Here is a 13,415-nt window from a genome sequence, read left to right as displayed (position 1 = left end):
ATTCCATTCAATGGAATAGTCATTCCATTCTGACTATGACCCTTATCTCTCCAGCGCAGTCACAACTTCTTGTTCCAGAGCAAAAGGACTCATCCAGCTGGTACCAGAAATTAGACACTGAGGACAACTCTTCTGTTTTTTCAGGTACTGAAAAGATTCTTTTTTTCCCTGGTTGCTATGATTATTGCAGAGTCAATAGATTTTATCTGGGCAGATAAGATAATGTGGATTAATGTCAGTGTCAGATACCTTCTCCTATGGAGTGGTTTTATCAAGTCCGTACCCACTGACTCACGTTCACTCCTGATCCTTTCTGTGGCACATTAGCTCTTTCAGTGCCAGCTTAGCAGAGGGGTAAAAAGTGCAGGCTCTGGAGCCAGACTACCTGGGTTTGAATCCCCGTTCTCTGACTTACTAGTTATATGACCTTGGTCCAATTACTTTGACAACTCTGAGCTTCTGTTTCTTTTTCTGTAACATAGGAAGATTTTTAATAGCACCTACCTCATGAGGTCTTTGTGACAATTAAGTGAGATAATGATATAGCTCCTTACTATCAACCAGGCATTGTGCTAAAAGTCTTCTATAAAGACTAGCTCTTATTATTCACGTTCCAAGTTAACGTAACTTACTGTCATTCTAGTTAATATGTCAGTGCTTCAGGGACAGATGTGCTTCTTCCCCCAATCTACGTTATCACTACTCTTATACCTTTCTGTTTGGTAACGCCACTGAGCACAAAGTCCTATCAATCCTGGATAAGTTGGATGTTATCTTTTCCCCCCTTCCACTCTGGGTTCTGTGTCCTTCAGGGCTTCTTGGATTTGAGGATAATTTTTCATCTTTGAATTTGGACAAGAAAATAAATTTGCAGAATCAGCCTACAGGGGTTCATCGGGAACCGCCACCCCCACCATCTTCAGTGAATAGAATGTAAGTCCTATGTTGAAACAGATTTCCCACGTGTGAGACACACATGGGAATTGTTTAAGGCAATTTCACTTTTGAATTCCTCATTTATTTGCTAGGCTTCCACGTGAAAAGGAAGCTTCTAACAAGGAACAGCCCAAAGTGACCAATACCATGCGGAAGCTCTTTGTACCAAACACCCAGTCTGGGCAGCGGGAGGGTCTCATCAAACACATCCTGGCAAAGCGAGAGAAAGAATATGTCAACATTCAGACTTTCAGGTTAGTCTCTCTTCTACTTACTGAGGCTAAACGTTAGTACATATAGGAAAAAATGGTCTTTGGGTATTTAAGGTATTAGTTTAATTAGCTTAATTCAGAATAAAAGCATAAAGAAGAGAATGGTGAGCTGATTCAAGCCCCTGTCTTTATGCTGGTCAATAACATACATATCCAAAATAATGCCAGTGCTACAATTTCCCTTGGATTTTCTAATTACTAATGATACCACCTCTACTAACCTTTCTATCCACTCTTAGAGAACCAAGTCAAGCTCACAAGTACTAGAGAATTGTCTCCTAGTACATTCCATAAGCAAGTGTGTTTATCTATCTGACCTGCTGAATTTCTTCTTGCCAATATTGGAAAATTAAGTCCGCCATTACCACTAGACTTTAATTTACCTACTTTGGGAAGTTAACTGAAGGAAGTTTCACCCAAGCATCTTGATTGGGAGGTCTATCTTCGATTCTTTCCTCTATTATATTTTTCATTTCATCTTGGTGATATCCTCTTTTCTGGACTCACTACGTGTGGTGTGTGTCGTGTATCCCGATGTTCAAAGCAGCAACGCTTTCCTTTGTTATTTTCGAACAGCATGTACCCTTTTAGTCCAAGATTCCAGTCCCATCTGCTATTCCATTATGCCTCATTTATTCTAATTCAGTCATGACTATATCCCTATGCTGAAACCTCCCGATCTTCAGATTTCCCGTGATGCTTATATTTGTATGTAAACAGTTAAGACAGTCATGAGTTTTCCCTTCTGCTTTCCCCCTTAATACTATATCTGTCTCAACAGAATTTCCTACACAGATGTCCTTGTAATCCTTCGGGAAGTGAGTTTTTGGATTTAACTACAACTCCTTATGGAATAGTTATCCATGTTAGACATCCTTATAGCATGAAGATACCTCTTTCCCATCCACAAGCTCTCCCTTCAGATATGAGTTTGGATGGAATGTAATAGGAAGGAAATGTGGTAGAGCAATTAAACTTGTGTTTTTTAAATAGAGACTTGGTTCCTTTCTGTAGGTTTACCTGATGTAAACTTTGGAGAGAATAAGCCCACTGCCTTTGTCTTCTACAGGCAAGAGGGTTTTGTGTGTGTGTGTGGCAAAACAGTTTGAGAAATTATGTTGCTTATTGTGACCATCCACACTTGACCTTTGTTTTTAAATTATGTTTTGGAATCATGTATTAGGTTCTTTGTTGGAACATGGAACGTGAATGGCCAGTCTCCAGACAGTGGGCTAGAACCTTGGCTGAACTGTGATCCGAATCCTCCCGATATCTACTGCATTGGGTAAAATGGCGTCTGGAAGTTCATTTTGGCTGTATGTTTGGTGTTAGTTTATGTGACATTTTGCTTTTTTCCCCCCCACCATTTGTAAAAACCTACTGTAGACTATATGTGAGAGTTAACTTGTGGGTCAAATTTGTGAGATCATAAAGGAACAGATACCTGAATTGGTGTAAGGAAGCATCTAATCCTCTCAAAACCCATAGAAAACTATATACTTCATAGAAACTGAGATTTGAGGTTAATTCTAACAGTGACTATTTCTAGGATATATAAGCAAAGCTCTACTGTTATCCCTTATGGAGGTTTTTTTGTTTGTGTTTTGCATAGCCTGTGCATATACCTGTGGCGGGGAGTCTTTTGAAAAGAAAACTACTTGTCCTTACTGATCACCTGAGTCAATAGAGCAGTTCTCTAAAATTTATCTTTTCCGCATTGTTTCATCTAATGTCTCAGAAAATGGGACAGGAGGTAGTCAGAGATAATTATGGGATGTGTGTAGATCCGACATCCTCTTGTTTTCTCAGATTCCAAGAGCTGGACTTGAGCACAGAAGCCTTTTTCTACTTTGAATCTGTGAAGGAACAAGAGTGGTCCTTGGCTGTGGAGAGGGGTTTGCATTCCAAAGCCAAGTATAAGAAAGTAAGCCGCACTGAATTATCTTTTTTAGTATACAACTAAGTAGAACTCACTAGAAGTTACTCTGTTATCTATAGCTTGTTCCAAAAGAGTGGTTTAATTGAATTCTTCCCCATGTGTAATACTGGAATAGGGCAGACTAATCCTTTTTATTCCTATTTCCTAGAAAAAGAATTCCCTAAGTTTCCCGATCTTATAGTTTCATTGCTTAGGTAGTTTTTAGGAGAAAAGAAGAATTTTATTGTCCTCATAGCAGTAATTAACTCAAATGCTGACACATAAGGTAAGTGATTTTTGCAATGAGAGTTTAAGATTGAAATTGTTCGCTGACATGGTCAGAACTGGCTGCTTTACAGAAAAGCAGTTTGAAGCATGTGGGTGCATAGGGCAAGCTTTGGAATTGGAGCAAGAACAGGAGTGTTGTGGAATTTCAATGAGCTCGAAACTTGGTTGTAAGTCAAGAATAGAGTTGACTTTAGCAAGGTGGCCCAATTTGTTGGTCTCTAGAAGGCACGTGGTAGAGGCTACCAGAAGAGTTATTTTAATTATGGGGCTACCATACCAAGCCCTTTAAAAGGAGTCATTTGTCTTAAGTAATTTTCATCTGCATCTTCTAGCAGCTGATATAGGTGATAAGACTCCTGAAGATGTTATTCCTCTCATATAGACTAATACACATTTCAGACATATTTCTAGTTCACAGACTTAAAAGTAAAAAGGAGTGTTATTTTATACATTTTAATTTCCTAGGAAATTGTAAATCAGAAACTAGGAAGAAGAGGCAAAAGGAACAAGCTGGGATAGAGGCTTTGTCATTATTATTCGAATTTTTTATGCTGCCTACTCACGGTAGGCTAAAAAGTGATTAAAATAATGAATCTAGAGCTGAGTGTACTCGTTGTCTCCAAAGACTTTTAACTCCTACTGGTCAGAGCCAGATTAAAGCTTTCCCAGAGAAGTTTTGTTTTCTCTTTATGAGGCCCACTGGGAAATTAGAGGATTTGGATTCAGATTAGGGCATGGTTATATCTTCTTGGTGGAAAATTAGTTGTGGGAATTCGATATGTGGCAAAGAGTGGTATTAACATGAACCTCTTCTAATTCCCTGCGACTCATAGGTTCAACTGGTCCGCCTCGTTGGGATGATGCTCCTGATATTTGCCAGAAAGGATCAGTGGCGATATATCCGTGATGTTGCTACAGAAACAGTTGGGACTGGAATCATGGGGAAGATGGTGAGTTACTTCGGAAATGAGCTCAATTATGATTTATGTCCATGTGAAGTTCAGGTGCTAGTTGCATCTTTGTACTAACTGTGGATCATTACTCTTGCTAACAGGGAAACAAAGGTGGGGTAGCTGTGAGATTTGTATTTCACAACACTACCTTTTGCGTTGTCAATTCCCACTTGGCTGCCCACGTGGAGGACTTTGAGAGAAGGAATCAGGATTATAAGGACATCTGCGCACGAATGAGTTTTGTGGTCCCAAATCAGACCCTCCCACAGCTGAACATCATGAAACATGAGTGAGTGGTTAAGTCTTCCTTAGCCTTTGAATAGTGGTGGTGAGAAGAGACTAAACGTGGTGAGAAGCTATAGAAATGTGAAGAGTGAAGAGATTATTGTTTAGGGATTGGGGTCACGAAGAAGGGGGCGGGTTTGAGGAATAGCAGATGAATTAGATTTTAGTCAGAGGAATTAGATTTGCTATCAGAGGAAAGGTTAGTTCTCTTAGTGGGCATCTAGAGTAATGGTAGAGGGGGGTCTGTCAATTGACATCAGTTTTTATTATTTTTTATTATAAAATAGAAATGTTCATTGTGAATGTAATAAAAGGTAAAAGTAAAAAATCCCTCATTTCTTACCTCTGCTCTCCCCAGCCAGTCCCTCCTTCCGAAGAAAAACACTGTGGACAATTCAGTGTGTATCCTTCCAGATCTGTGCTGTCCGTTATGACAGCCAGTAGCCATAGGTGGCTGTTGGGCACTTGAAAGTAGCTAGTCCAAACTGAGATGTGCTGTGAGCATATACACTGAATTTAGTAGGGAAAAAATGTAAAATATCTCAACTTTTTAAGTATTGATTACATGTTGAAATAACAAAAGTTTGCATATATTGAGTTAAATGGGATTTGGTTTTTTTTAAAGAAGGCATTGGGTTTTTTTTGTTTTGTTTTGTTTTATTTATTTTTGGCTGAGTTGGGTCTTCGTTGCTGTGCACGGGCTTTCTCTAGTTGCGACGAGCGGGGGCTACTCTTCGTTGCGGCACATGGGCTTCTCATTGTGGTGGCTTCTCTTGTTGCGGAGCACGGGCTCTAGGCGTGCGAGCCTCAGTAGTTGTGGCACACGGGCTCAGTAGTTGTGGATCACAGGCTCTAGAGCGCAGGCTCAGTAGTTGTGACACATGGGCTTAGTTGCTCTGCAGCATATGGGATCTTCCTGGACCAGGGCTTGAACCCGTGTCCCCTTCATTGGCAGGTGGATTCTAAACCACTGTGCCACCAGGGAAGCCCTGGAATTTGTTGTTAAAGTTATTTTCACTTGTTTCTTTTACTTTTTATATTCAGCTACTAGGCAATTGAAAATTACATTTCTTATGTGCGTCCTATGTCTTCTGTTTTTTTTTTTAATTAATTATTTAATTTAGTTTTATTTTTGGCTGTGTTGGGTCTTCGTTGCTGCGTGCAGGCTTTCTCTAGTTGCGGCGAGCAGGGGCTACTCTTCATTGTGGTGCACGGGCTTCTCATTGCGGTGGCTTCTCTTGTTGCAGAGCATGGGCTTTAGGCACACAGGCTTCAGTAGTTGTGGCACGTGGGCTCAGTAGTTGTGGCTTGCAGGCTCTAGAGCGCAGGCTCAGTAGTTGTGGCGCACAGGCTTAGTTGCTCCGCGGCATGTGGGATCTTCCCGGACCAGGGATCGAACCCGAGTCCCCTCCATTGGCAGGCAGATTCTTAACCACTGCCCCACCAGGGAAGTCCCTATCTGTTCTGAATAGTGCTGTTGTAGACTTTTGTCTATGCACACACAAACACACACATACTCATTATATAGGACTGTATTATCCTATTTATTGTGAATCTCTTTCCAAGCCAGTAAATATAGATCTACATTATTCTTTTTACTGGCTGTGAATCATTAAGAAAAGGGGCTGTGGAGATTTAAAGACACCAATGGATAATGTGAAAGGTTAGTGAAGAATGGGACTTAATAAGGATAGAAACAAAAATCAGTTGAGGAATGGATTGTTAGTAGAAAATGGTTATTTGTAGGGAAATTAATAGTAGTAATTGAAATTCTGAGAGGGTAATGAGATTTGGAATAGTGGTTTGAGATGTGAATTAGTAGGAAAACAAAAGATAATTTGTGGGTATTAGGATCAGTAGAGAGTGGGGTAATTGAGGAAAGAGTAGGGAAAGGTAGTGATGTTGGCCTCTTTCCATATTGTCTCAACAATTAGGATCATATAGAATTCTGTTTCACAGTGGTAAAACAAGGCCTTGACATCAGTAATCATAAAATTGCCCCGAAATTCCATAAATTTATTTACCCGGGACCTTAAAGATTGGCAAAGAGATCCATTTGGAACTTGAGATAGCTCACAAGAGAACCCATTTTGGTCTGGGAATTTCAGGGTCTCCCCTGGGCGGCTCTCAGCACACCTGGCGGTCTGTTGCTGTGATTGGGAGCCTGAGGCTCCCATGGCCTGCCATTCTCCTTCCTGCCTGGGACTTGGACTGCGGTTCTGGGGCAAGGGTAGACAGAGTGGCTGCAGCAGAAAGCCCTGGACCTACATTTGCTAGTGGGCCCTGCCCAAGAGAGCTGTCATTCAGACCATGCAGACCCTAGTGGAGAGCCTGCAGAACATCAGGGCTCAGAGAGGCAGAAAACGTTCAGATTCTCTTCCCCTAGAGACCTGGCAAGTAGCCAGGTGAAATTTTGAAGCTAGTCCAGCAAATAAACTACATGCTTCTCTCAAGGAGTTAACTCCTTGGTTTCTGAGTCCCACATATACACCGTATTTCCCTGTCTTTGTTCCTCATGTGTGCAGGCCCGTCCTCCTGCCTATTTTGTAATCCCTCGCCCCTCTCAGGTGTTGATAGTACTCGCCCCCAAAGGATAGTTATATCTTAAACCCCTAGTCAGATAGTGATAAATGAATGCTTATCAATAATCTCCCCATTTTCCTTCTCTCCATTCTCCTCTGATTGATTTTTATGCTCATTGCTGCTATTTCTGTTCATGTATTTCTTTATCCTCAGTGTTGTCATCTGGTTGGGAGATTTGAACTACAGACTTTGCATGCCTGATGCCAATGAAGTGAAGAGTCTTATTAATAAGAATGACCTTCAGAGACTCTTGAAATTGGACCAGGTAATAAAATTTTATTTTAAAAGGTACTTTCCTAGACAGCAGATAAAATTGTTAGGTTTATGAGTTAGACCCATGGGAGTTGTGTCTTACTCTAGAAGTAGATGGAAAGGTATCACTGTCTGGGGAAAACATTGTGACTAGTGATGGAGTGAGTACACACAAGGTTTGTAGTGCTTTTATTAAGTGCTTGGATGGGAGGAGAAGAGATAACGTTAGTGATAAAAAGTCAATATAACATTTATTCATTAAGTCTTTATCAAGAAGGGATTTCAGAGATTTGTATAAATGAGTTGGAGAATGGGTGGGGTTAATTGGAGAACACTTCCTGGAGGAAGTGGGCCTTCAGCTATGTTGATGTGGTTTGGCAGATGAAACAGGGAAAGCTGCTCTATGATTACTTGGCAGGCTCAGCAACAGCTTGGAGGTAAAAGAGGGAGGCCCTGTGAGGGGATTGGGAGGCACAGAAGAGAAGTTTGGGAAAAATAGCAGACTGTGGTCTAATGGGAACTGATTGAGAAGTTGGGGCTTGCTAGTTTATAGATGTTAAAACCTGTGTGAGAAGCACTGATATGGTAACATTTATATAAAACGATATTGAGGAACCTAGCTTTCTGTAAATTTGCCTTGGAGCCTGGCACAGGACTTGAATTTTTACTTTAGCATATGGATTCTGGCTGCTAAAAGTGAATGCTTCTTATTGAGGGAAGAAAATGTTTCAACTTGATTTGAATGTCTTTAAATCCTAACGTGAGACTTTTGACGTTCAGTCATAGTCAAAATTCCGGTGTTTTGCAGCAGAATGGTTTTTACAGTGAGCCTTTCTTGGCTGTGTCTATCTTCACATTGAGGTTGGCTGGCTAACTTTGCATTTCTTCCTCTGTCCTGCCTCCAAAGGGGGTACAATTGGAATAAGTTCTGAATCTTATGTAGTTCTGGTAAAATATTTGAGTGAGGGTAACTTTCAAAACGATCTATTGGCTTGGCCGAAAAGTTTGTTTGGGTTTTCCACAAGATGTTACAGAAAAACCTGAATGAACTTTCTGGCCAACCCAATATAACTATTCACTGAATTTGGCTTTTGGAATTATCCAATCAAAATTTGTGTGCTTTTTTAAAAAATTAAAACTGTGCCCAAACTATTATATATATAGGATGGATAAACAACAAGGTCCTACTGTATAGCACAAAGAACTCCATTCAGTATCCTGTGATAAGCCATAATGGAAAAGAATAGGGAAAAGAATATATATATATGTATAATTGAGTCACTTTGCTGTACAGCAGAAATTAACACAACATTGTAAATCAACTATACTTTAATAAATTTAAAAAAATCTGTGCTAACATCAGGGAACTTATGATTATTCAGGTTTCATTTTTCCATTTTACCTTGACCACCATTAGCAATAAAAAATTAGTGACATGCTCATATGAGCATCCTGTCTGTCGGTGAGCTTAGATGCTGTTGGAATGTCAAAATTTAATTCATAAGGCACAGAAATTTTATGTATGTGCTCCGACAGTTGCAAAAGATACGGAACTTAGATACTTAGAAATGGCTGATCAACCCAATTATCACTTCTGTTAAGATGGTGTTACCCTGCTTATATGATACGTTTTTCTATCTCTAGCTAAATATTCAGCGCACACAGAAAAAAGCTTTTGCTGACTTCATGGAAGGGGAAATCAAGTTTATCCCCACGTATAAGTATGATTCTAAAACAGACCGATGGGATTCCAGGTAAAAAAACAAGAACCTCCTCATGGAATAGGTTAAGCCCTGATCTTATTTCTGTCTCTCTGAATTGATGAAGGGCTGGGAAATTTTTAGTTCTTGCCAGAAACAGATAGAAAAACCTAATGGCTCAGTGCTATTACAGAAGAGGTTTCAGTTTGTGTGTGCTCACAGGTGAGCTCACCTTAGGAGAGTGTGGACTGCTCTGTCAGGCTGTTGAAGTTTTACGAGCTGCCTGTGATGCCTTATTTCTCTCACCTCAGCAGACTTGCTTCTTAGATTTTTGCCCTTCTGATCTTACCCCTATTTCCTTACCTGTTGCCCTGTTCTGGCTCTTTTCCCAAACTCTTTTTCAACTCTTTAACTCAGGATACCAGAGGTGAAAACAAAGAGCCATGAAAGGTTCTTCCAGAACAGTGGTTCTCGATCCTGAGTTCACATTAGACTCTTTTGCTGGACTTTTAAAAATACCGGTGCCTGGGCCTGACCTCCACAACTGCTGCAGAAAGCTGAGAATCACTGTCTAGGGGGCCTGTTGATTTCTCAATCACCCCTAGTAAAGTGCCCCTGTCAGTATGTGCCTGGTGACTGTTTGTCTTCTACCTACTATTTCTTCGTTTCCTATGGTTTCCTACCTGGCTGAGCCCAGAAGTTTGAAAGAAGAAAAGAATGCCTGGGCATAGTCAGCTTCTTTAGACTCAGAGAGCGCCAGGGTGGGGTGGGGAGGAGCCTGTCCCATCCTCCGAGGGAGCTGCTCAGCAAGTGAAATGTGACTCTGAGAGATCTTGTGCACATTGCCTTGTTTATTCCACTCACCTGACTTGAGAGTCAACTGAAGAGCTACTGATAAGAACTTTATTTGTGTCACCGTCTGGATCAGGTGTACAGGTGTTGCTTATTTTAATAGAATGATGAATAGGCTTTTTCCCTCCCCTTGGTATTCTTATGGGCTGTTATTTGTTCAGACTTGCATGCTTAGGTGTTAGTTCATCTTTATTAGAAGAAGCTCGACTTATCCATAAAAGTACAGGTTTAAAGAAATCTCTACTATTACCCATCTCCAGTGATTAAGCCCAGTCTAGGAATATAGGATTGGATTTTTAGATTTTATTAGTTGTCTATCTGTTGTGAAGCATCATTGCTGTTGATAGAGCAAATGAAGAGGAAGTGTTCTGAATATAATCCTGTCCTTCTGAGCGTATTTTAAGAAGGTGCTATTCTGTTTTCCCCTGGGGCAACAATATTGAAGATATAATCCTAATCTTAGGAGCACCGTTTATTCATTCATTAGATAACTATTCATTGAGCACCTACTTTACATCAGATACTGTGCTAGGGGCTGAGAATGCAGTGACAAACAAGCAGACACAGTCCCTTCACAGAGCTTGCAATATAGTAGGGAAGATAATAGCTGGAGTCGTTAGGGAAGGAGAAGCAGATAACAAGAGGGCCTAACTCAGGTCTGAACCAGTGTGGTAGGTATTCCGTTCTTGTGTGGTATGTTATTCTAATTCCTTACTTTTTTTGCAGTGGGAAATGTCGGGTTCCAGCCTGGTGTGACCGAATTCTCTGGAGAGGAATTAACGTTAATCAGCTTCATTACCGGAGTCACATGGAACTGAAAACCAGTGACCACAAGCCTGTTAGCGCCCTCTTCCACATTGGGGTAAACACTTGCTTGTTCATGCAGTCGTTTGTGTGTTAAGTATCTATTCTTAGAGCGTTATTTAGACTCAGAACGGGTCAGTAATTCAGTGAGCCATAATGTTTTCATAACCAAATTAACATTTGCAACATTGAGAAGTTAGTGCCCTTGACCCTCCTAAATGCTGTCCACATGGCCGTTTAGTGACACAGGTGTTTCTCATGCTGCATAATGGCTGGGTAGCACCCTTCACCTCCTAAAGTCATTATACATAAAGAAGAGTTCAAAGCTAGGTTTTAAAGGATGAGTAGGTCCTCATCAGATAAAATAGTAAGGAGTGGAAGCACCAGGAGAGAGGTTCCAGGTAGAGGGCTGGGGACAGCAGGAACAAAGGCACAGACCGGTCAGAATACAACATAATCTGTATATAATGTTAAGAGGCATATTGTTAGTTCTACTAACTAAGATAGTGAAGTCTTCCCATCCAGGAGCACAGGTTTGAAATTTCTCTTTAACTCTATTGCATCCTGGGCTGGATTAATGGCCAGATGTTTAATTTTTTGTCTCTGTTGTGAGTAAAGTTTTTGTTTTCTAGCTGTGTGTTATTAGTATGCAAGTTATATCTTGGGATCTTGTTGACTTACTTTATTACAGCTAGTACATTTAGATTATTTCTTGCAGTTTTTCCAGACCTACAGTCATGTAATCTGGCAGAATCTATATTGGGCAGTGCTTGATAGAATGGACGTTATAGCTAGACTACTTAAATTTGCCTCCCAGCTCAACCACTTTCTAACTGTAACAATGGAAAATTTATGTAACATCCCTCTGCCTCAGTTTCCTCCTCTATAAAATGGGAATAACAATGGTACCTACTTAAGAGGATTAATGAGGTAAGACATGCGAAGAGCACAGTAGGGTAGATTTCTTTCCTCTGGGTGTATGTTGATTATTTTGGCTTCTGAGATAGGTTCTCACCAATATGTCTTATCCTGCTCCTGTCTTAAAGGGGAATGACTTTGGGGCATTTCCTTTATGTACAAAATTTGTTCTTCATCTTAGAATAGATTCTAAATTTTATTGAGGCAATCATGACTTGACTTTATCCACTTTGAAATTTTAAAATAATAATAGTATGTGTTCCTCAAAAAGTAGCTAGTACGTGCCAGAGACTGTACTAGGCAATTTACACCCATCTCATTTACTCCTCACAGCAGTGCTTTGAGTTAAATATTTCTCATTTAACAGATGAGCAAGTGGAGAACCAGTGAGTTTAAATAAACTTCTTTAAGAGCATGCAGTTAGAAGGAGAGCTGAGATTCAAGTCTCTTAAGCCTGTTTAATTCCCAAACTTATAGATGTTCTTTCTCCTACCCCCACAATGCCTGCAGAGTTCCAGAGAACTTACGGACTAGATATACCTTCAGATACTACTTTTTTCTTTTTTTTCTTTTTTTTTTTTTTTTTGCGGTACGCGGGCCTCTCACTGTTGTGGCCTCTCCGGTTGCGGAGCCACAGGCTCCGGACGCGCAGGCTCAGCGGCCATGGCTCACGGGCCCAGCCGCTCCGCGGCATGTGGGATCTTCCCAGACCGGGGCACGAGCCCATGTCCCCTGCATTGACAGGTGGACTCTCAACCACTGCACCACCAGGGAAACCCAGATACTACTTTTAACCCACCTAATTTCTAGCTTGTGCTTGTGGACTGCCCTGTTTTCTTCATTTGAGTTCTCTTAATCCATTTTTAAAAGGATGTCTTTCCCCCAGACACTAACCGTTTTTGTTTCATCAGCTATGCTTAGCTTTTCTGTTTGTATTTCTTTTCAGAACCTCAGAATATTTGTAATACTCCATACATATTAATTCAGAGCTCCCAGCAGGATATTTACAATTTTTCCATGCTTTCTGTGTATTTTTGTGTATCTTTAATAAAGCTCTACCTTTCTAGTTTTTAATACTTTTTAAATCACACAGGAATTAAAATGTGTTTTCTCTTTAAAATAAAAATAGAAGTAAGCAAAATTCACAGATAAGGCTGAAGGTCTTCAGTGCCTCTTCTATCCCCCACTTCCACTTTTGCACTAAACCCCACTCCCTAGCCCGGCCAACTACCCTTATGAATTTATTTCTTTCTAGACCAGCACTGTCCAATAGATTTTCTGTGATGATGGAAATGTTCTAGATCTGTCCTGTCCCATCCAGTAGCTATTACCTGCAGGCAACTATTGATCACTTGAAGTGTGACTGAGAGAAATGAACTTTCAATTTTATTTAATTTGAAGTAATTTAAATTTAAATGTCCTTATGTGGCTACTGGCTATAATATTGGATAGCACAGTTCTAGACCTTTTCTGTTTACCCATACACAATATGGTGGTGTTTTGTTTGTTGGTGTGTATATATCATAAATGGTCTCATACTGTATGTGTTGGTCTGCAACTTTTTTTTTTAATTCAGTGGTGTATCTTGGAGAGCTATCCGTGTTATTACATAAAGATCTAGCTCATTGTACATATTTCTTAATTCCTAATTTTA

At 40.3% G+C, this 13,415-nt stretch overlaps 1 protein-coding gene across 4 annotated transcripts in view; it reads left to right on the top strand.

The window, feature by feature from the left end:
• Positions 1–13,415, top strand: part of OCRL (OCRL inositol polyphosphate-5-phosphatase) — a 56,646-nt gene that overhangs the window by 22,591 nt on the left and 20,640 nt on the right. For all 4 annotated transcript variants that reach the window (XM_067724145.1, XM_067724146.1, XM_067724144.1 and 1 more), the window contains 10 exons: positions 55–144; positions 813–933; positions 1,029–1,190; positions 2,392–2,493; positions 3,018–3,132; positions 4,248–4,364; positions 4,469–4,656; positions 7,389–7,500; positions 9,132–9,241; positions 10,766–10,901. In XM_067724145.1, coding sequence (XP_067580246.1) covers positions 55–144; positions 813–933; positions 1,029–1,190; positions 2,392–2,493; positions 3,018–3,132; positions 4,248–4,364; positions 4,469–4,656; positions 7,389–7,500; positions 9,132–9,241; positions 10,766–10,901 — 1,253 coding nt within the window. The remainder of the gene's footprint in view (positions 1–54; positions 145–812; positions 934–1,028; positions 1,191–2,391; positions 2,494–3,017; positions 3,133–4,247; positions 4,365–4,468; positions 4,657–7,388; positions 7,501–9,131; positions 9,242–10,765; positions 10,902–13,415) is intronic.

The sequence above is a fragment of the Pseudorca crassidens genome, chromosome X (assembly GCF_039906515.1).
Source record: "Pseudorca crassidens isolate mPseCra1 chromosome X, mPseCra1.hap1, whole genome shotgun sequence".
Taxonomy (NCBI): Eukaryota; Metazoa; Chordata; class Mammalia; order Artiodactyla; family Delphinidae; genus Pseudorca; species Pseudorca crassidens.
This window is presented reverse-complemented; position numbering and strand designations above follow the sequence as displayed.